The sequence below is a fragment of the Xyrauchen texanus genome, chromosome 44 (assembly GCF_025860055.1).
Source record: "Xyrauchen texanus isolate HMW12.3.18 chromosome 44, RBS_HiC_50CHRs, whole genome shotgun sequence".
Taxonomy (NCBI): domain Eukaryota; kingdom Metazoa; phylum Chordata; class Actinopteri; order Cypriniformes; family Catostomidae; genus Xyrauchen; species Xyrauchen texanus.
The window spans coordinates 11,773,044-11,795,595 of NC_068319.1; the positions used below are offsets into that span (position 1 = coordinate 11,773,044).

The 22,552-nt window shown below is 37.1% G+C and overlaps 1 protein-coding gene across 2 annotated transcripts in view; it reads right to left on the bottom strand.

Moving 5' to 3' along the window:
- Positions 1-22,185, bottom strand: part of LOC127636808 (LHFPL tetraspan subfamily member 6 protein-like) — a 40,790-nt gene extending 18,605 nt beyond the window's left edge. The window contains exons 1-3 of one of the 2 annotated variants that reach the window (XM_052117552.1): positions 21,813-22,185; positions 21,320-21,366; positions 20,597-21,120 (exon numbers count right to left, since the gene is read on the bottom strand). In XM_052117552.1, coding sequence (XP_051973512.1) covers positions 20,597-20,981 — 385 coding nt within the window. In that variant the 5' untranslated portion in view covers positions 20,982-21,120; positions 21,320-21,366; positions 21,813-22,185. The remainder of the gene's footprint in view (positions 1-20,596; positions 21,121-21,319; positions 21,367-21,812) is intronic. The other variant, XM_052117551.1, reaches the window with a different exon arrangement.
- Between the last annotated feature and the right edge of the window lie 367 nt (positions 22,186-22,552).

The window sequence follows — 22,552 nt, forward strand, 5'->3', positions numbered from 1 at the left end:
GCGCAAAGAAGCATCCATGCTCTTTTACAGGTCACAGTAGCACTGGGGTCAAGAGTGATTATCTTCTCATTGATCTGTGTGCCATCATGATCAATAAGGTGTCCTTTCTTTCAGCCATACAAGGTGACCGTGACTCTTCCTTCTTTTGCTTGTGAGCCACGACAAGACAAAAACCAGAGGAAATTAAACTTGCAGTTATGCAGGCTCTCAAACAATTGGCGCAGACAGAAAATCTTACAACACTCTGGCAACTGAATATGAGAGAGGTTGAGTGTTTGTATTATGCTGTCTGACTGTGGAGGATTATATAATTGGGTGTTTGTCCCTTCACATCATGCTGGTCGATCTTTCATGAGTGTAGGAGGCTGTTCACACAGAACGCATTCTTGCATTCAAAAACAGATAGATGCAGTGCAACGTAATGGAACAGAAAACAGGTGTTGAAAGTTCTTTTAACAAAAGGCACTAATGGCACGAGACAATGGAACAAAAAGCATGAATAAACATGAAAAAAACATCTTCTCAGCCTTTTGAGAGCCAGCCTAAACAACACTTGACAAAAACATCAGCAAGTACTTTCAAGCTCTACTTTCGATAATCTAATCAATGTCAAATTTGGAAGATATGCAGCCACAAGCTTAAAATAAAAATAAATAAATAAAAAAAAAGCATGAACAAATACTGATAAAGTCACTGTTTCAGTAGGTTGAGCCATAAATGTGTCTTTAAACAGACTGAATAAATCCACTTACACTGTGGGTTTGAGTGTAAACTTGCTTGTCCACACAGCTACACACACATACACACACACACTCACAAACATAAACTACAAAAAAAAATATATATATAAATTCTAAACATGTCACATGTTAAAACCACTGGCCCTTTTGTTCCCCTCTGAAGAACATTGTTTTTCTGATCAGTTCTCTCCATCCCGTCTCTCTCTCCTGTCTGACTCCCACTTCTCTCCTAAAGAAATCAATAAGCATTGCATTACCAATGCAGCCTGTCATTTGCAGTGATTTCAAATTCAATTTCACTTCCTGAGGTTGACTGAAAACTAAAAGTTAGATGTTCTTTGAATAGCATTTTGCTTTGTAACAATATAATTACAGCGTACTTACAAAATGGTTAATCAATACTTTTCAAATCATGTTTAGGAAGTGTATGAAACCTGATTTAACAACAAGCCTTCTACGATAAAGCTCGCAAGACAAAGTGAAATACAGGTGACTGTTGCATTGAGTTATCAGAATTTTAAAAGGTGACAACAGATTAAAAAAAATATGAAAACAAAACTTATCTACTTCAAATTATTTGGTGTTCACCGTTTATGCTATGTACATGCATGATACTTCACATTATGCAGCTTTTGGAGAAGAAGTATTTTATTGATTTTCCAAGTTATCAGACGTAATATTTTCATCTGGAAAGCAATAAAACAGGCCAAAAAATATTCCATATGCTTACACTAGCTGCTTTTCCACTATCGGGCCAGTGCGAGCCAGGGCAATCAACTGGCCAGTCGGGTCTAATATCCTCAGACCTCGAGCCATGAGACCAAAATTGATCTGCATTCCCATCTGCATTGGGTCAATAGCCACACAGCGATGCCCTAAAACCTGTCCTTAATACAACCACCCTGGTGCAACATCATACACCCATTTCACAAGAGGGAAGCTCAAGCGGAGGTATTATGTTATCTATTTATCTAGAATATCGAGTTTATATCATATGTAAATATAAACTACCTAGCAAGATAAGTTAGGGTTGACAATTCACTGACTGAAACTACCATGGTGTCACGAGTTGCTCTCACACCGTCCATGATCTTGAACCATGATCTTTGGGCACTGCTTTGTCTACTGTGCATTTTAATGGATTTGTACTGTACCTGCAATTTTTTAATTTTTCCCAAACCTGTACCATTGTGAGCAGATCCAAAACCTCAAGTTCGGCAATCTTGCTGCTGAAACCTCTGACCTGACTCAGCCTTTGTCAATGACCCTGCCTCAACCCCCAGTTGGCCTTGTTTGGCCCAAGGGTAATTGGCGGGCCAAAGGCCATTGACCTTTTCAAAAAAAGTATGTATACACTTTCAATAAAAAAATGTAAATTAAATATAAATTAAAAATAAATAACCAAAAACACTTTTGCTGACACTTTTCGTCTGCACGTTTTGCATACTTCAACAACTCCTGTGTCATTTTTTAGATAGCCAAAATTCTCCCAAATAGCTGATCCGCCATATTTTAGTTTTGAGAGTTTCCCGTGCACTGAAATTCTGCACGCGCCCTGCCTTACATAAACAATCACCTCGTGAACTCCGTTACCATATTAACAGCCTCACAGACCAGTCAGGCAAACGGCAGGGCACACGCGTGGCGCAATTAGTTAGACCCACACTGAAAGAGTCAATTTTGTAAAACATTTTTAAATAGACAACATTGTTGTTTTTCCGTTTTGTAACCATAGCTTCCAAGTTCTTACAGTTTAATAATCGTGACCATTTTAATCACAGTTAATTGTGAAATTGGGTAATCGCGACATCCCTAATATAGACACTTGGAGGCAGGCTTCTTTTTTTTGGGCCAGTAAGTAGCCACCTACCTATCATTCTGAAACTCCTTAGCAACCCCATAACAATGGCCTGACATCAGGCAAGAACTCCCATTATCTTTCAAAAATTACAAAGATTTAGTTTAAATATTTCTGCAATACTTATTTAAAACTCAGTGTTAACAAATCACCAGATTGTCACCAGTAAAGTAAATAAGTATAAAGTAACTTTCCTTCTCCTCATCTGACTTTCTACATGAGACACTTGGAGAAATATATACAACCGAGCTAGTCAAATTAAATCTCAATTACAAGAGCGCTATCTGTGAAGTGGCCTGAAAGGGTTGAAGGGTTACTGCTGGCATGCTTGTTATTTCATTGTTGACGTCTGGGTTGCCAAGTCAACTGGTCATAATATAGAGAGATCATTCCAGAACTCTGCTTAGCATTTACTTCTATCTCTAAAATGTTTGCCATCCTGTTGTGTCTACATATGGGTGGGCAGGTGGATGTTAGTGCCAATGAAGTGGTCCAATCAAGACTCTTTGCCAGGAAGAGTCCTGTTTTATCAAAACCCAACACTGTGAAATCACTGGACAGACCTGCATCGACTCAGACCTGCTGCTACACATGGAATTTTCCACAGCGGATTGGCTGCTTTTGGCAGCTTAAGTGATGAATAAGCTGCTGTTTGTTAAAATTTGCTGCATGAGAAGGTGCCAGCAAAGCGTGGACACAAAATGGACACAGTAAACAACCTGGTACATAAAAAAAAAAAAAGTCAATATGAGGAGAAAACCAAGGTCCTAATATCGAGCGATCACAGAGTTCATAAAGTGACAGTTAGATGGAGACGTTTTTTAGCTTTATTGCCCAGCCCTAATCTTACACCTCTTCTAAACAAATCTTATAATAAAAAAACCTGACTAGATTCTAAAAATGTAATTATGCCCCCTGACCCGTACGTAAATTCAGTAACAAAAGTACATATTTTCCGACCATTGGAACAATTTCAGCTTAAAGTACAAGTAACTTTGTGTTTTTATGGGCCTCGTCAGCAGAGGACAGTCACTACGCCTTAAAAAAACCTCACAGGCAGCACAGCCACACGAAACTGGATGCAACAAAACAGAATGCAGGAATCTCAAGATTTTCAATGTTTAAACTACTTTAAACTTGACAGCGTTCTAAAAATGTGTTGTTTATGATGCTGAAAACCAGTGAGTCCCTCCAAAGTGGACACATGTGTAGACCAACAATTACAAATAGCGCAGATGGAATTAGTGTTGTCACAGTACCAAAATTTCAATAGTCGGTACCAATACCATTGAAATTTCACAATACTCGATACCATTTTCGGTACCAAAGCAAAACAACACTCTTTTATTAACAATGTTAACAAAACATTAGCAGCAGAACTAAGAACAGAAATATGCCATTGAGCAAAACTTTGATTTAAATATATTATTTTTGAATTATAACAAAACTGTACAATGTATGCTTAAAGTATTTTTGAACACTTATATAAGATTTGCTTCAACTTTTGCAACTTTTACTTTAAGTTTTTGCCAAGTACTAAAAAAACTAAATAAACCAGCATACAATAGAAATAATAAAAATACAATTTCCAAACTAATGTGCAAAGTGCTCTCATATTAATAAAGCTGCATATTGCCATTTTTCTTCACGATAAGAAATGCACAGTGACATATATTATGATTAAATAAGTCGCGAGCCATCGCATTCTAATCTAGCTGCATTAAGCATCAGTGCTCGAGGGATGAGCGTCCCGAGGCAAAGTCTCTCTCTCAGCCGGGTGCAGTTTCAATCTCTCCCCCTTAGATAGGGACATTCGCGCAACTCATAGAAGAGGCAACAACCACACAGAGAAATGCCAGTTTCTGAATTTATAGTTATTAACATGATCTGCTTCTGTATTACTTGAACTTTAATAAAGGTATAACACATTAAATATAACTGCATTTGTAAAGACGGGATATTTCCTTTAAAGACCCCCGGCTCCGCTTATTCCACAACATACTGTTTACAATTAACTGTAAAAAAGGGATGTGCAATGATAAAATGTACTTTTATGTGGGTATGTGGGCATACTTGGAAATTTTTTATATATACAATTTATTGATTATCTTTTTTTTTTTTTTTTTTTTATGTAAAAAAAATTTGTTACATTTATGAATGATCTACTGACTGGTGAGCACTTTAAATTTCATTGTACTGATGACAATGACAATAAAAGGATCTACCTATCTATCTATCTATCTATCTATCTATCTATCTATCTATCTATCTATTCGACAACGAAGATTTTTCTTGTCAATCTTTTATTTTCGACGTTGTCAATAATGTCGACTAATCGTTTCAGCCCTAATGCAAATGATAATATGCTTTTAAACTCAACTGCTTTATTTGCTTGAATAAATCCGGGTGTCTGTCTTTCAGGTGCTTTATTAAGTTTGATGTGTTTCCTCCTTTCATCAGAAAATTGCAAAAGCACAGTTTACAAATAGGTTTTTGCTGATCTATGATGTTTCCCTTTTCATCCGCCTCAAATACAACCTGGCTTTTTACACTTTTCTTTTTGACAAGATTCAGTTCAAAGCTCCGCAGCAGCTTTGCTTGTCGCCATCTTTTGCTTGTTGTGAAAGTTCCCGACTCTGCATGGGTAGACTGGCGAAATACCTTCAGAAATTCTGGTATCGTATAAATGTTTTTATTTGTGTAACGACTTGGTACCGGAGTACCGGTATTTTTGACAACACTAGATTAATCTTGCAAGAACAAGATTAATGATCGCAATTGCATTGGAATGCTGTGGAATGCATGGGAATATTACAAACAATATACTGATTTCTAAAGCCTCTTTTTGCATGCTTTGTATGCTTTACTGATCTGCCACAATAATACATTGAAATAGACAGTCTATCACACATATTTCAATCTGAATATCAAAATTATTATATTATATAAATTATATTTATAATATTTGAATTAATATGTTTTATATATATTGCATTATCTTTATTTCGGGGTCCTTTCTTAGCAAATATTGATATATGCGATTAATTAAAATAAAGGGGTCATGACATACTCTTTCCACTTAGAATGTTAGTAAAGTTTTTAGGTGCCAAATAGTCATAATTTATTTATATAAAATAATTTTCCACCCTGTCTCTGGCCCTGTCTGAAATGCTCAGTTTTAAGCTGCCTGGCCCTTTAGGACTTCAATCTAAACACCCACAGTTGTGATAGGCAAACATCATGCAGCCCTTCCAATGCAGGCATATTTGAAATGCAACTAAAAGAAAATGAACCATCTCCACACTACATTAAAACTATATTTCAGCATCAAAACAATCAAAGACTTCCATCAAGTGCATGTTTACAAAAGACCGACCATTAAAAATAGCAAAGATGGGTGCAAAAACGGTCCAGGATGCCTTCCAAACAGCACAACACCAAGCCAGCACGGCTGAATGAAACACAGTGGATCCTTTCAGAGTTATAACTTGACATTGCATCTTTTAAAAGCAGCGCAAGATGTATGATAATGGTCAAAGCCATTCATCTAGTGCATGTTTATGTCTAAAAAAAAATTATCCAGACAGGCACATGAAGGTGTCCACTTTGGATGATCTCCCATGACAGGCCCATCTCTCTCCCCTTCACCTGTGCGACTGACTAAGCACCAGTGGGCGGGGCCAAGGGGCAATGACGGAAAAATAGGCGAAGCATATGCAGATATATTTGATCCTTGTGATGTCACAAGTTCCACAAATTGCAAATGAGCTGTTTTTGCAGCTTGGTTTAAATAAATGATCTATTTCTATTAAGGAGTAAGTTTTCAATCCTGAAACTTACAGTAAGTTTTTATAGTACAATGACCTCTTATATGTCAAAAGATCAAGGAAAATTTTATTCCTCCTATCATGACCCCTTTATATTAATGGCATATCATGTAATTAATTCGATAACAAATTTTTATTGATTGACAAACCTAATTTGAACACAGAGGTGTGTGTCCCTCTTTAACTTCCCGGCGAATTGCATGACTCCCTTGTCTGAAAATCCTTTTACCAATGAGCAACAGAGCATGACTAAGATTCCATGACAGAAGTCTGTGAAAGGGCAATAAAGGGTCAACAGTCTTCAGACAACACTCTCACTCCTGCTGACCCCCAACAGTGATCGACTTCAGGTTGAACCCAAGGACTATACAATGAAGGAACGAGCACGTATGCCAGACAAGGCAATCACGAACACTACAAAATCATTATTAGTCCAACTGGTTTGAGCTTCAAAGAGTAAATGTATGGTCTTGATCTTACAAGGGCATATAAATCACAAATAGATAAACATTACACGTTGCTACTGGTAAGAGTTTTATTAGGGGATAAAGGTGGGATTATGGGATTCATTAAGGGATTTTGTTAGAGAGTTTCTTTTATTAGGGTTTCTGTCTGCATACATTTAGGTGTGTTTGTTTGTCTTAACTAGAAAATTCTACTCAAGTCCACATAACAGTTCACCCAAAAACTTGGTGAAGTTCCTTGGTGAAAAAGGAACACAGAAATTATTTCACAATTAAAAGTGAGGCAAAGAAACTGTGGCAAAAAAGCACAAAAAAGATCTATAATAGTAGACCTTATGACTCACGAGCTATATTCCAAGTTTTCAAGTCATATGATAGCTTTGTGTGAGAAGATTTACATTTTAGACCTTCCTGACTAAAGCTGTTTCTCAGACAAAGCTATGTCAAAAGACTCATGTAGGGAAGCTGTATGGACAACATTTATGGTACTTGTCATTTTTGAAGCTCACCAACCCTATCTACATTAACTTTCATTGTATGAAAAAACAGCACCATGGACATACTGCAAAAAAAGCTCAAAATAGACCTAAAGTGTTTGCACTGTGCTATTACATCGTAAAACTTGACATTGAATCCCTAAACTTGATCGACGGCCCAGTGCCCGGCTCAAGCGGTTGGCCTGCCACTGCTATCAGCCACATCCACATGATGTAGAGCTGTGCTTTCATCACAAACATTACAGACCACCATAGACTTCCACAGACCATAACTGTAATTTCAATCAGCCAGAGATTGAGAGACAAATTAAATGGTTAGAGATAAGGACAGAGAGAAGAAACTGGTGCTTCCCAAACCAAGCTCATTAATTCACTTAACGGCATAACAGCCAACATTGTTTTCATGAACATAATACAAAATTATAAAAAAAAAACAGTTCTTGCTGAAATTACACTGTGAAGAACAGCATGAAGTCACTGGGCGAGGCTGGAATGAGGGAATTAATTAAATCGTAGTTTAGAGAATGAGTCGATTCAGGTGCCTGGATTTCACCGGTGGAGTGATGCTGCACAGTTCAGTATGTCAGATTCCTAATTTTGTGGGCGTTTTAACGCCATTACCTGATTTGCATAATTCCTTTGGTGAATTTGTCACAAAACAATGCAAATAGCACAAATAAACTGCACTATTAGTGGCCAAAAAATGTTTTTTGTGGGTTTGCTCTTTAAAAATATATCAGCCGAGTTTCTTTATGAGGAACACATATGCAGCTGCGTCTTGGCAGAAAGGAGCTTTTATAGGTATAAAAGTGCTTTTGAAAGAACAAACAAATATTCAAACTCAAGAAACCAGTAAACAGACTGAAAAAACCCTTAAGGATCTAACGGTACAGAGAAACCAAGCTGAAGTCACAAGAGACTTTCAGAGATGAAAGCGCTTCTCTACTGAGATTTCTTCAAAAATGCATATGCCATCTGTTTGTATCAAACCTCTTCTAATTTATCCCAAAACAATCTCACTGTGCCACACTGCTGGAGCTGTCTCTGAGCTAAGAAAGAAAACCATAATTTGTGTCTCTACTTTAGCCAAAGTATGTCTCTGCTGCCACAGTTGTGGACCTGAGAGGACCATCTGGAAGTCTGGAACATTCCAGAATGATTGCCTGAGGAGAATGCAGTCCTGCATTCCAATCTGAGGGAGGGAGTCAGGCCGGAGAGGGACGTGCAGCGTTGGAAGTGGACTGAGCCAAGCTTGCCATGAAACTTCTCAAAGATTCTGAATACAGAGGCGCCTTTGTTCACTTATCCATGGAAAGTTGGCTTTGTTAAAGTGTGTATGTGTGCATTTGTGAAAGTTAATAACTGTAGCTCTTGCCCATCTGGATAAAAAACTTCTGTAATATGAAATTAAAGTCAAGCATATGCATCTGTTTAAACCAATTGGTACAGGTCCTATTGGTGCCAGGATGAAGGGCATTTAGGTCTTTCTCCATTCTGGCACAAATGCCCATTTTTCAGAATTTAATCAATTCCCGATGCATAAAGTAAAGTTCCATCTAAGGCTGTCAAATTGAAATTAGAAATTGTAATATTCATCAAACTTAAAGCTGATGTATGTAACTTTGTCTGTGATAAAATACGTTCTTCTATCCCAGTTTAACAAAAACAATATAATTAAGCCATTCAAAGGTTAATTTTCTTGAAAACTGTAAACACTGTCTCTGTGGCACTATGAAAATTCTGTTTTGAGCAACCCGTTTAGACCCGCCCCAACAACGTTACTCAACCAATGGAGTGAGTTAATGATGGGACTATCTCTATGATTGACCAACAGCAGGCGGGGGGCATATTCAAAAAGCTGTTTAGACGACAATGTTTATTTTTGCAATTCCATTTGGTGGCGCTAGTTTCACAGAAATTATATACTTCAGCTGTAAGATAAAAAAAAACACACATTTAAATGCTAAAAATGAGCAGTCGAATTTTGGATGTCTGCCAAGCACTGACGATGACTTCAGACTCTTGGTTCAGAATCTGAGCCGCTTCACCACCAATTTCAGCCTAAAACCACTACTTTCTAGCAATATTAACGTGCCAACATGTTTAAGAAGCTTGAGTGCATACTCTACACTGTTGTCTTAGTGCCTAGCCTAATATACTTCAGTCAGACAGGACACGTGACGCAAATTTTGTGGTCAGCAGAGTGCTTGAGCACGGAACACGCATAGCCTGATTCTGCATGTCTTTGAATGCGCAGAATGTGCCTGGAATTATTTGCACTAATTATTGGGTCCACACACATTTGAGCTGTTACGGTCACAAAGATGTCCTAGAAGATGTTATCGCCACTGATAAACAACAGGAGATGAATGTGGTTACAACAGCAGTGGGTGTGCACGTCAAGAGCTGTAAGGAGGTCAGGAGATACTTGGATTTGTATAACTCAAGTCCAAAGAATATAAAGACATCTTTATGTCTACACTCCTGAGGAGAAAAAGTCCAGTATCTTGCAGCAGTCATAGTGCGCAGCTTAAAGACACTGTGGTAGACTGGGAACATGGAAGATTTCATGCGTGCACTGCACACACTCACATGTGCTATTCTGAGCATCTGAAGATTTTAACATCCCCATTCTCGTGAATCACTGGCTTTCTCAATTATGTGTGCTATTTTCAAGATTTATGCCTCAAAGCTAAAATATCGTACTGGCTTTGCAGGTTGAATTTTACACAATTATGTTACAATGAATAATTCATAAATGAAAGCTCTCCATTCCAGCACATGCCCACCCAACTCCAGCTTATCTGGCGCCCCACACACGCACACATACACACACACACACAAAAACTCTAAACAACGGAAGCACAAACCTCTATACATTCGACACACACATTCCATATTCATTCCATGTCTATTTATCCCAAACACTCCAGCATATTCTCATATGCCACGCTATTTGTATTTTTTGAAATATTTCACATCATATCCATGCACACTTCACAAAAAAAATACTCCTTCTAGGAGTTGTGTTGGCTTGAACACTCTCAACCAAAGTTTCCATGCATTTTTATCCATCTACAAACATTGAATAAAAAACTACCGTTCCAGCTCACCGCAAAGCAAAGATTCTACCGAGCTTAAAATTAAGTCAAGCAGTACGCTGCTTCTCTTTCAAAAATATAAAAATATGCGAACACCAGTGGAGGCCGTGACCTACATATCTTTACAGCAGTGTTGTGTAAATTCTCGTCAAAGGTGCCGAAGTTGCAGCCAACTGGAACCTCGGTTTCTGACTCATTTTTATAAGGAGTACTGAGGAATAATTTCTTGTAAACTGTGTGGTTTCTTTTTTAAACATGATATTAGTTAATTGATGGTGCCCAGCTGTTCACACATTGTTTAGACTGGAATCAGAAATATCCAGATCTTTGCAAACAATCTGAAAAAATTATCCCATCGGCACCAAAAATGCCCTAAATCGTGTGTGTTTCAAAAGACAAGAGTCTAATAACAGGATTGAACAGAGAATGGCACGTCTCAACCATAACTAATTGCTCATGAAGAGAGAATCCTTAATGAACAGCTCTAATACTGCCTCTTATGACTAATTTTTATTTTAGGATAGAGATGTCAAAAGTAGCGGTACTTCGGTACCAAGTTAATATTAAAATAAAAAGATGTCATGATACAAATTTTTATGCAGTATAGGCAGTACCGAGCACCGACTCAATTTGATACACTGCCGTGCATGTCAAATGTCATGTCAAATGTCATGTCAAATGCGCGCACACAAATATTATATATCTGGGAAAACAATTAATGCACAGTTCATCAAATTCAAATCGTAATAGGTCCTACTGTGGCTATTAAACAGCAAAACAAACTGTCTGCATGTGATGTCACTATGCACTTTACAATTAATGTTTTAAGCCGCTCATTTTCTATAGTCACTACATTAAGAACATCATACACGCTGTGCTTGTTGTAATAGATGACAGAACAGAGCACTATTTCACTGTGAAACTCGTAGTGCCAGTAGAATTTATATAATTAAAAAGAAGCAATTTGCGCTGTTATAATCACACTGGGCCATTTAACCCTTCAAGCTTGGATGGGTCTGAGAGATAAAAATAATTGACAAAATATTAATAACTAGTCTTGACCAACACAAAATAGGTATCTTTTAAAGCTTAGAAGCTCTACTTTACAATGCATGTAGGTATTATGACCAAAACTGAACAAGTGCTTTGAAATTTGCAGACAAATCAGAATTGTTCTGTTTTGATAATTTATTAATAATTTTGCACTGCATTTTATTATAATCAGTAAAAATATCAAACAATCTCATCAAATAACCATGAGTCAAATGTCATTGGAAAGCTCTCGAACAGTAGAATACAACCAGCCTATTTGTTTTACTCACAGACAAAAATACAGTGAGTAATATCCAAGTATACAGTATGTCTTTGACATTTATGTTCCATGTGAACAGGATGTTGCTCATATGCCACGTTTCTGCTTATTACTTCACAAAAAATAAACAGAACATGAAATATCACATTCCATTTAGAGGAAGAGAACATGAAATATCTTTCAAACGAGCCCACACACAATGCTATCAGATGCAGAGATCATCAGATACCGTTATTGACAAGAAGCACAATGCGCATCTGGTATATTGCAATTTGGCTGAAAACTCATTAGCTTTCCTGTATCAGATGACATCATTGGAAATTATGTAGTATCATGGAATGCTAAACCAATTGGATTGGGTTCAGATCGGTGCAAAAAGTCATCCATATTTGGGCAACGACACGTGATTAGTGACCGTTACATGGCCACCAGGAGATGGTGGCAAAAACTTCTTGCCGGATATATGTTAATACTGCATAGTAAAATATTATATTCACTAAAATGTAAATTAATAATAATAAAAATATTAATTATAATAATACTGTTTAAGCAAGAGTGCTGTTGTACTGACTAAAAGTCTTTCATTTATACTGTGATGTTCTGCTGTGCTTGTGCAGCACTTTTCTTTTTTTTAATAAAAAATAAAACCAATGTTGTGTTTTAGATTATGCTTTACAGAAGCACTTCATTTGATAAAAAGACACCATTTTGATGCTGAAGTTGATTTAAATTCAAAACATGGAATTCAGAAAAAATTGAAATGGAAAATACAATATTTGGGGAAAAATAAAACATTTTATAGGGCCATACTTTAAAAACTTGAAGCAATGTTTACTTAATTCAAAAACACTTGTAGGAAACCTTTAATTTAGTTGTTTAATTTATTATTTACATCTATATTTAACTTTTTATTTAGGCTAAAAAAATGTGTTCAATAAATATTATGGTGCAATGAAACAACTTTATTAATAAATAACTAATTAATAAAAATACTATTTTATATATACAACGTAGTTTTTTAATCAAGCAAAAATTAGGCTTCTAGTCCTAATTTTGCAAACACATTTAGAAAGCAAAGTATGCAAATTGGAATGTATACTAAAACCTTTATCTGCTATCATAATGGGCCAAACCCATTGGTGTTGAACTCATCAGTGTAAGTTTATAAGACACCATCTGATTCCACTTCCAAAGAAGTTGTCATTGATTTTTGTGAAGGGCAGAAAGAGGTTTTCTTAAACTTATGTTCACTATCTGTCACTCTCTTGGCATCTTTTATCCTATTTTCTAGCAGCATTCCAAAACATTCCAAAGGGACAACAGAACCTTCCGACAGATAGACAGACCCACAGAATGCTGTATACAGAATAGAAACTGACAGTGTGAAATAGTGAGAGACTTTAAAATCCTCTCCTCATACTGGAGTCAGGTAGTCTCTGCCTGCTGCAGCAGTTGTCTTTCACAGCACTCTACCTCCTCTCTATCCATATCTTTCCGAGTGCCCAGGGGTCAGCAAGGGTCAGCTAAATCCATAGCACACCCTCAGCCAGAGCTGTTCCCACACAATCACAAATACACATGGCACATTGCTGAAACACACACACTTCCATACGCCCACACAAATGTACACAACAACACATGCACATACTAAAAATCACAGCAGTTTTCAACACTCAGCTGTACCTGCAATTAGAAACATTGCTGCATGACTAATTCAATATTGTCAATCTAGATTTAAGCAGGAGAGCTTTACACGGCACACAAACATGATATCTTTGACATCAGAGCTAAAAGATGGAAAGCAATCCTTATTTTGTATATCTTTGTGGTCCATCGTTCACAGACTCAAAGTCAAGGACAACTTTGGAAAACCTCTTAAGGGTTAATGATTATTGGCATTCTTTGCCTGCCTGATGACTCTAAAGATAGGAGTAAAAAAGGTGTGTTGTTGCAGAGGGGTCAGTGTTCAATGGCCCCACTACTTTGGTATTTGTTTGCAGTTTACACTTTGAGAAGTGAAAGCTTACAGTAAGACAACTGCTACAGGCTGGAACACTGAACCATCCCTTTTCAAAGCTCACTAATTTGTTGTCACCTGATTTGATTTAGCTTTCTTCAGTGTAAGGTTGTATAAGAGTTTAGCACTGAAAGCATGACGTGAACGATGGAGTCAAGGGATGTAAATAAATACACAGAGAAATTGTGATTTTCTGAGCACTGCATTACACCTGGTTGTGAATTAGATCATAAATCCTTGAAACATGAACTAAAAAATAATCCTCTTAAATTTACAGTAAAAAACTGGCAGCTGTGGTTGCCAGAAATTCACCATAAAAATACAGCAACCACGTTTCAGGCTTTAAGGGATGTAATTGTGATGCCTATATATTTTACGGTACATTATCATTGCTTATATTATGTATTAAATGATAAATTTGATATATTAACCTTCTGAAACTGTAAAAGTCTGCTTTTCACTTTATAATGTATTGTTAATCACCGTAGTAATTACAGAAGTGCACATGATGACATGAAGTTATAGTGGAATATCAACAGTCGCCATTCCAGGAGCAATAACCAATAAACATTTAGAAACAATGCTTAGTTGCACTCACACAAACTCTTAACACCATCAGGGAAACAGATGTGAATTTGTAATTTTTTTTAAAAACATTTTACCATAAAACTACACGTATTGTCTTTTTTATAATTTTATTTAGTTTTATCCCCTTCTCCCCAATTTTGGAATGCCAATTCCCACTACTTACTAGGTCCTCGTGGTGGCGCGGTTACTCAAAACGGGTGGCGGAGGACAAGTCTCAGTTGCCTCCACTTCTGAGACAGTCAATCCGCGCATCTTTTCACGTGGCTCATTTTGCATGGCACCACAGAGACTCACAGCATGTGGAGGCTCATGCTACTCTCCGCGATCCACGCACAACTTACCACACGCCCCATTGAGACCGAGAACCACTTAATCGCAACCACAAGAAGGTTACCCCATATGACTCTACCCTCCATAGGAACCGGGCTAATTTGATTGCTTAGGAGACCTGGCTGGAGTCACTCAGCACACCCTGGATTCAAACTCATGACTCCAGGGGTGGTAGTCAGAGTCAATACTCGCTGAGCTACCCAGGCCCCCCATGTATTGTCTTTTTAAATATATAAAAACTTTTTAACCGTATATTTTAAGGTAACTACCCATAAAGCAATCAAAGTCTTTTACTTCAGCATTTTTACAGTCTTTTACCGTTAAAACTACAGATATTTTTTACAGTGTGGATTCGAGTCATGAGAGTTGGAATTGAATGCATGGGATTCCCAGTTGCATATAAAGGAAACAGACATGCAAAATGAAGCAAAGAAATAAATGTATGTATAGAGAGGAAGATATCAGTGAATATGGGTAGGCCTGGATGAAATCTGCACACACAGAATTCTGATGATGATTTGCCGTAGAATTAGAATACTCATCATTTACAAAGTTCAACACAGCTACTGCTATTTTATGATGTTATTCATTTTCATTAGTTTGGAAAATAGGACTTTCCCCAGGCCTGAAATTAACAAATTTAAAGTTCCCCAATATTTCCGGGTTTTCCATACAGCTACTGGACAGGGAGTGAATTTATTTTCTCAAATAGTTTTGCGATCCCTCACAATAAATTATAAAATTCCATAGGAACACCTTGCGTTCCCCCCCAAATAAGCTTTGCATTCCCTTGCCATAAGTTCCTTCAATGCATTCCTTCACAACACCTTTATCAATCACTTACAAACTTCAATGATGGTTTTACTGCACCAAATATACACTCACAATGAGCACTTTATTAGAAACAATTGTACTCCTAATAATTAATGCGATTATCTAATCAGCCAATCATGTGGCAGCAGTGCAATGCATAAATTCATGCAAATATTGGTCAGGAGCTTCAGTTATTGTTCACATCAACCATCAGAATGGGTAAAAAAATGTGATCTAGGTGAATTAGATTGTGATTGTTGGTGCCAGACGTATTTCTTTAACTGCTCATATCCTGAGATTTTCACAAACAACAGTCTCTAGAGATTACTCAGAATGGTGCCAAAAACAAAAATCATCCAGTGAGCAGCAGTTCTGCGAACAAAAATGCCTTGTTGATGAGAAAAGTCAGAGAATGGCCAGACTGGTTTGATCTGACAGAATGGCTACAGTAACTCAGATAACCAATCTGTACAATTGTAGTGAGCAGAATAGCATCTCAGAATGCACAACACGACAATCCTTGAGCAGCTGAACTACAACAGCAGAAAACCACATCAGGCACTTTATTAGGACCATATTGTTCCTAATAAAGTGCTCAGTGAGATGTAGATCAACTATGGTAATTGTAGTAAAACAATAACCACAACACTTACCACAACACGTTTTACTACATTAACCATATTATTTACCATGATGTTTATTTTGCTGTTAGCAAAATCATATTGATAATAAAGGAAAAACAAAACTATTGTAATAAAATCATAATCAATCCGCTAAGAAAAGAAAAAAACGTGGTTACTACAGTTTTACTATAGTAACACTATGGTTAATTTGTGGTACAATATGTTTTTTTAAAACATGATTTCCACCCAAAAAAACATGCCTTACTAAAATTAGCCATGGTTTCACTATGGTAAATCTGCAGTGGTAAGAATCATGATTTTTAAAACATTCCAATTAACCATGGTGTTACTATAGTAAAACTAACCATGTTGATGTGTAAAAGTCACGTGGCCAATATGACTCAACGAATACATTATTTTTCTCTCCACTTAGTGTACAGGGACTGAAAGAAACAGCTGATGCAACAGCATAAAGGAAATAGATAGATATGGAAAGAGTATCAGAGGACGTGTTAAGAACAGGTCAATCTTTGAAAGCTGAATAAGGGGGCTGCATGAGGAAGAAAAGCATGTAAGAATTCTAAACGGTTCAATTTTGCATTCTGAAATTGTAAAACTCATTAGGCAATGTCATTATAACAAAGTGAGAAGCATCTCCCAGAAGCTGAGGTTGTTCTGAAAGGATATTTCTTCAGTATTGTAATACTGTGATAAGAAAACAATTGAGAAAATACACTTCACACTTGATTCCACTGAGTCATATCAGCAGGTCTTTCATGCGAATACGACTAATTTCAAGGTCTTGCGTTTTCATTGGCTGAGATCCTGATAGTGGCCAGACAGACCTCATTAATCCCACAGTAAATTCAGTGTATGAAACACATGACTAAACTGACTGTCTTTCAGGAGAGCATGCATGATGTACACAAAAATGCTTTGAATGAAGACGAAGGGTGTGAGAGAAAATCTTATCTAGCCTAAGAAAGATGCAGTATCCATAGCATTCATTCATCCAAGATTAGAATAAAAACTGATATGGAAACCTGAATGGAATACAATTGAGTGCTTCACTTCACATGCCTTACCCTGACCTATCAACGAGTTATGTTTCCATATAAGAAGGGCAACTTCAAGACATGATACATCAATATGGCATCTGGCACTTGTCCCAGAATTTAGTCAGTGCATAAGAGAGAGTCTCTATTGTTTTTACTGTATCAAGTGATAAAAAAGCATCTGCTTTCTAGGACAAGGAAAAAGTGTGTGCAGGAAATATTTTGCTGCTCTTGAATAAATAATACATCACAAAACACAAAGCAAAGCAGGTGTATCAAAGTGTGTATGAGCAGAAAGAGAAGGGACATGAAAGAGATTAGGAGCCTAGGGTCCTTCATAGGGATGTCACATATAATGAACCCGTTATTGCCGATCTCACTGAAATTGAGCAAAGTCAATGCACAGAGGCAGGACAAAGGGAGAGAGGATGATTCAAGTCATAAGGGCCCATAAGGGCTGCTTCCCTTTACACACTACTCATTGGAAATGGCCAACAGCTTCATAAAAATCTCTAATACTGCCTCACAAACATAAAGACCATATGAAATATTTTAATGAGATGCAGCTTTCTGTCCTGTGTTGATATATTTCCAATTAAAGGCATATGGGAGAGGCACATCTCACTTTTAGTCACACCAAGATTTGAAACTTGCTAGTCAGTTGCAGGTGGTATGAGGTGGAAAGGCATTCTCAATGTAGAGAGCATTTGAATGTACAAAAATCTGTGTAGTGCAACATGTCTTTAAAATGTTTTGGTCCATTTGTTCAGAACCCCCCCCCCCCCCAGTAAATTTAAAAAGCATACAGCATATCTGCTAAAAGTTAATTTATATCTACTTTCAAAAGGGTCATGTCATGAGGAATAAAATGTTCTTTAATATTTTTACATATTCTCATATACTCAAGTCATTTTACTATAAAAACATACTGTACATTTTAGAGCTCAAAACTTGCAATAAAAGCATTTATTGAAGCAAAGCTGCAAAAATGCCTCATTCTCTACTTCCATGACTTCCCTACATCACTAAGGGGCACATAAATTCATGACAGCCTTTACAGCAACAACATCAACACCTACTTTTACATCATCGCACCCTTGGCACTACCCACTGGTGCTTCAGTTCATAAACAGAGAGAGAGCAGGACAAACAGGTCTAGTGTGCCCTGCTAAATATTCCTGAACACCAAAGGGGACTCATTCTGGACTACTTTGAATTATTTTTGTATATAAACATATATATAAAAATAAAAAAAAGATTATGTCATGACCCCTTTAAGAATCCACTTGCATATACAGTACATGGTTTAAAGCTAATACACATTTACCACAAGGTACGCAACTTCAATTTAGTTTTTATGGGGTCTTTAACGGTCTTGTAGAAAGACAGTAACGAGGGGCAATTGGTCATGCATTTTATTCTGCACCTCCTATTCTCCTCTCTCTATGCGTGTGTGTGTTGGTGCATTTGACATGTGCCATGCACATGTCTTCTCTCTTGGCATTTGAAGACATGAAAGGAAACATTTGTTTGCCTTTCACTGTTTGTTCTGGTACCAAACAAACTCAAGCTGATTTTCGCCAGGATGTAAGTTTTGTGTCTTGGCCCAAATAAATAAGAGGTCATGGTCTTTGCTCCTCACAGAATGACATGAATCCTAGGTAGCAACAGAATGTCAAAACAAGCACATAGCCATTCACTTAGAGGATGTCGTTACTATATGTTCCCACTAGGATTGCCACGGTGTACGGTATTACCGGTTTTACTCTGTATAAGGGACAACACCGGTTTGAAATTTTATACTGGGTAAAAGTGGGAAACATTATGAATGGAACTTCCAATATCAATACAATAGCCTAATGAATAGAATAGCCTTAAATAATGAATAGTTACCTAATGAATGAGTTTGTGACCCATGAAAAATGGGTCTTAAATTTTAACTTAAATTATGCATTGAAAGCCTGAAATACCTTACCATTATATTCAATTACACAGGCAGCAATGTATGCACACTGACAGAAAACATTTAATTGCAGGTAGAGAATATAATGTGCATGGTGGGTTAACTTTAAGACATCACATATTTGGAATGACACAAGAAATGCTGTAAGACACACAGACACATGCTTGAAGAAACACACTTTATTATAATTTTTAAGAACAGATGACAGAAACGTTGTCTATGTGCATTTGTTCGGAGGTGTGCAGTCTCATGAAACATGTGTATGTAAAAGATTCTCACGCTTTCTTTAAGTATTCTTTTTTTTTTTTTTTGGCTTTTTCGCTTCATTTCAAGTGCAATTTGTTTTTTAAATAAATACATTTAATTTTCAATGCAAAATCACTAAAAGTAGGTTCGTTGCCAAAGAGATGTTGCCCTTCACAACTGATGAAAAGCCATCTTAAAAAAAAATTGGACAACATACATTTTAATTGCACTATATTTTTTTCAGTTTCATTTGAATTTTTTGTTAAAATAAATAAAGTTAAAAAAAAATGCCTTTTCATTAAAAAGGCAAAAATCTAGGTTACAGTGAGGCACTTGCAATGGAAATGAACAGAGCCAATTTTTACCTAAACCTTTCCCTAACCTTAACTGTGAGTGGAAGTGACACCCCCCTTTGGAGTTGGAGAAACCCCCTTTTGGAGAAACCACACCCCCTTCCAGAGAAACTCTGCATTCTTTGGAGATACCGTTCCCCTTTTGGAGATCTCCAGCCTGCACCTATACATACTTACAATTTCTGGAGGGTTTAAAGGAAGAAATATCAAGCTTATAATTCTAAAAAAGCACAAATATGAATGCTTCTGTAAAAACTTGTGAATTAGTTGAGCTGCAAAGTTGTTTTAATTGTCGTTTTGGCAGGATTACAGGGTCTACGGTATTACATCTTCAGTGCAATTAAGTGTTAAAATTGGAAATAACTTTAGACAAGTGATTTTATCACACTTAAATCAAGTTAAAATGCATATTGTTTACATTTTGTGGCTATATTTTTGAACGTTTATGGATTTGCCAAATTCACTTTCAATGTAACCTAGATTTTTTATTCTTTTTTTCTTTTTTTAAGAAAAGAAGGTACTAGACAAAATGCATTTTTGTGGTAATCAATAATATGCCACAAATGCTGTTGACTTTGTTTAACTTGTTTAACAGAATATCCCTTTAACCCTTCTGTTCTGTGGTCAAGTGGGAACATTTTAAAACTTCTCAAAATGCACTTTGCACTTTCATTTGAATTTTTGTTAAATTAAGTAGTGACCAATATCACTACTTAAAACCATTGACAGTTGCCTATTCAATCATCCATTCATCCTTCTATCAATTCATTCATCCATAGAATTTCTCTGAATTTTGAAATTGGACTCACCCCCCACAAACTGTATTCCTCCGGCCACCCGTCCGATGGTGCGAGAGATGAGATTCGTAACACAGCAGCCAATGAGTGCTGTGAGAGCCACAAAGAGCAGGAGCCCGCAGCCTGTCCCTGTCACCACCGTGCAGATCCTCCATTCCAGACTCGGGATGCCCTGGAAGGAGGCATAGCGCCCACACTGCTCCAACATCACCGTCCCACCACGTGCTTCATCCCTTACTGGGTACGAACAACGGCGGAATGTTCCAAATGATACTGGCTTACCCATCTGTGAACCAAGCAGCCAGTATGGCATGAAAAAGCCGACGCAAGATGCGGCCGCACAAAGGAAGGACAACAGCGCCCACACCACACCAGGACAGGTGAGACTGGATGCCATGTTGAGTTTGCACTTCTGCACAACAGCACAAGCTTGTATATAGATGAAACAGACACTGATTTCAGGTTATGCGTTCTGCATAGAGAACTCCTAAGCCCACCAACCAAGATCCTCCCAGTGTCTTCCTGACAGGTTACACCTGAGGAAATAGAAAAAAGTGTGGAAACATTGGGACATCTGTCTCCAGACATAAATATGAGGTGACAAGCTCCTCAGGTTGCATTTAAATTATTTACAACTAAAATAAATGTCAGAGTTCACTTTTTCATGTAAAGGAGAGGAACAAACTTTAAAAAAAAATCTAAATAGGTGTAAATATAAATTTAGGGATAATTCACCCAAAAATGAAACTCCTCCTCATATTGTTCCAAACCAGCTTGACTTTCTTTCATGTAACAGAAGGAGATGTGCATCAGAATGTAAGCATCAGTCTGCATTCACTTTCATTGTACATCATAAGCAAAGTCACACAGATTTGGACAACATTATTATTATTATGTTTTTGGATTAAAAAAAAGAGAGAATAAGATTGACACATGACACATTCGACATCACAAGATATTTCTTCAATGAAGTTATATTGTGCTAATTGTGCAAACCAACCTTTGTCTCACTTAAGATTCTAGTGGAAATTTCAAACATTCACAGCGGTTGTCACCTGTTTGTCACTTAGCTTAAGAGTTTGTTTTGGGATTTAAATAGAGTTAAGAGTAGGTTGTGATATTTTAACACCACATACATACATAACATAAGGAAAACAAACTGTCATTAAACCAGAGTCCGAAATTACGACAGAAAACTGTCACGAAAAGCACGCCAGATATATCTTACATGTTTGTCGCTAACGGTCTCCAATTCCACTTGATTTCGGTAAAAAAAAAAAAAAAAAGATTAAATAAAAAAAGACCGTGAAGTGCAGTGTATTTATCCGTTTGCTTCTATCTGTTCATGAGTCGAGTTTCTCTGAAGTAACTCGGTGCGCTCTTCTCCGCTGCGTCTTTTTGCCTTCCCCGGGCACATCCACGCTTATCCGTCTCTCTGCCCGAGACCAAACACAGCTCGAGAGCATGTGTATGCGAGAAAGCCCAACCAATATGGAGTTACACATATGCCAAAATTCTATGCGAGCAAGATGATATTTTGGCGCACAAAAATGTTTGGTACACACTTGAACTTAGTTTTGTAAAGCAATGTATCTTCTTGATCTCTATTTTTGTTTTGCGTGTGCAAGATCTCACTTGTTCTCTCTCCACATATGCCCATGCTTAACTTAAGACTGCTCATATTTGCTTTTCCAACAGTATTCCAACAAGTCCCACCTCCTACGTCAGGATTGGCTATTAGAAGCTGCTTACGAGTGCTCTGCAAATATTACGAGTAGCTACAGCAAATATTAACATCTCTGTGTAAATGTTGCGGAAGTGCCAACAGTCACAATGCTCCAAGTTCAGAACCCATGTTATATACTGTATGCAGTTATCATTACAAAATATATTTTAGAAATACCAAGGATACTGTAAGGTTTAACTTACTTTATACCACGGGTCCATGAATGCTTAATTCTGATTGGT